The 1,906-nt window shown below is 32.6% G+C and overlaps 1 protein-coding gene across 1 annotated transcript; it reads right to left on the minus strand.

Annotated features, from left to right (window-relative positions):
* Nucleotides 1-855: 855 nt before the first annotated feature.
* On the minus strand, nt 856-1,509 carry LOC119665968. Its single transcript, XM_038075227.1, has 3 exons — nt 1,381-1,509; nt 1,122-1,242; nt 856-1,061 (listed from the first exon to the last, which is right to left on the minus strand). Exons 1-3 carry the CDS (start codon nt 1,457-1,459, stop codon nt 905-907), a joined length of 357 nt encoding a protein of 118 aa, XP_037931155.1. The 5' UTR covers nt 1,460-1,509; the 3' UTR covers nt 856-904.
* Nucleotides 1,510-1,906: the final 397 nt, after the last annotated feature.

Consider the following 1,906-nt stretch of genomic DNA (forward strand, 5'->3'; position numbering starts at 1 on the left):
TTCCGGCCCTCTAACATTGTAGAAAAATTGTTTAATCTTTGGACGAAACCATTCAGATGAGTACCAGTTGTCTATATTCGCCGATTTTATTAATTTGCGATGTTGGAAGCCATACCAAGCTCACACAATTCTAGCCGTAATTTCTCAATTTAGAGTTGATATAGGGTTTCAGTCAGTTTTTTTTTAGTAGGTTCTTTTAGATTAGTTTCTGCTTCGCTGTTTTAGTTTTCTCTGCATTTTAATAAATTCAATTTTAAATTACCTTTCAGAGAGAGTGTAATATACACTTACATTTTAATTTTAAGTTCTTATTTATTTTATTTATTAACTTCTTTATTATTATTTTACTCGTTCTTCTTTATCTACCCGCACGTGTTTAACTAATTTGTTCCATTTCTGCAATTTGTTTGCCTTACGACTGCTTGGATATAAATCGACAACAATTCCGATTGTTTGGAAGTCGGAGCCCCTTTAATCAGAATTAGTGCAAAACTTGGATTCGTAAATATTGGATTTCAAGCATTAAGGTTTGGATGGTTAGATTCGATTCCGATCTTAATTGGTTTGCAGAACAGATCTGAAAACATTTTTCTGAACTTTACAGATATTTAGCTTTTAAAATCAGTTTGCGTTGATCAGTTAGGATTATTACGTACAAACATAATTTATATTGTCAATATTAAGGATATGGTAAATGTAATTGTAAGATGTGATTGTTATTTTGGATGCAATATTAGATGTGTTGTGTACTCAAAATTCTGTGCATGAAATCGAAAAAAAACGGAACATGTCAGTTAAGCCGAAGTTATATTTTATTTTAAACGTGATTTCGACCAACATTTTAATTTAATTAAGTAGAATTAAAACAATATTTTATTTTTGATGATTCATATCAGAAACCAGTTCAATACAAATGGCGTTCTAGTGGAGAGACTTGTAGATTGACCACTTGTCCACTGGTCCCAGTGCACATAAAGTTCATTTTGCAACAATCTGGATATGGTTTGTGTAAATTGATAGGATCAACCACACGACAATCCGTCGTTTCAAAATGACCACAACTGAAAAAAACATTGAAAATGTATAACAATCGTTTTGTTCAATATTGAAAGTTTAGTTACCCTTGAACGAGAATTGAACCATCCTCGTTGCAGCGCATATTTTGGCAAGAAGAAGGTAAGGAATTATCGCCTCTTTGCAAAAATAAACCATTAAATATACAAACGCCAGGATGACTAATTTCTATTAATTAATTAATTTACATTAAACTTGATACTTTTATATGATAGATTTTATTTCCATATTTATCCATATTTATCCATATTTATATTTATTTCTTTTTAGTGACACACAGTTCCATATGTGAATATATTTACTTACTTGCAGGAATCAAAAAACTGTAGCCACTGCAGGATGAGATGGCCAAAACTAGTAACATGGCGGATGTTAAATAATTCATTTTGCTGATGTGTAACGAAGCAGCTTCAAAGCACTCTACAAATTCTTTATAAGTAAATTGTTGCTTTTATACGTTTTATTCTCCCAAGTAAATCGCGGTATACATACCGTGTACATATTGTTTTACTCATGCTTTCCAATTTTATCATCGAATTGCAATTGCGTGAAGACAAGGCTGTTGTGTTCTGCAAGATAATGCCAGCATCAGTACCGGCGTTAGGGGTGGGTGAGATGGGGCGACGGCCCAGGGGCGCCAGATCGACGTAAAAAATAGTTTTCTATTAAGTCTTTTCATTTCCAATCGCACTTAAACTAAAGTTATTTAATACTTTGTGTTTATAAAAGGTACTATCTGTGATCGACAATGTCTCAACCCATGTTAACAAACTTGGCAACTTTGTCAATCGAAAACGAAATTGCACAAAACATAGGCTTTAATGCAGTAGAA

The sequence above is a fragment of the Teleopsis dalmanni genome, chromosome 1 (genome assembly GCF_002237135.1).
Source record: "Teleopsis dalmanni isolate 2A chromosome 1, ASM223713v2, whole genome shotgun sequence".
Lineage (NCBI taxonomy): Eukaryota > Metazoa > Arthropoda > Insecta > Diptera > Diopsidae > Teleopsis > Teleopsis dalmanni.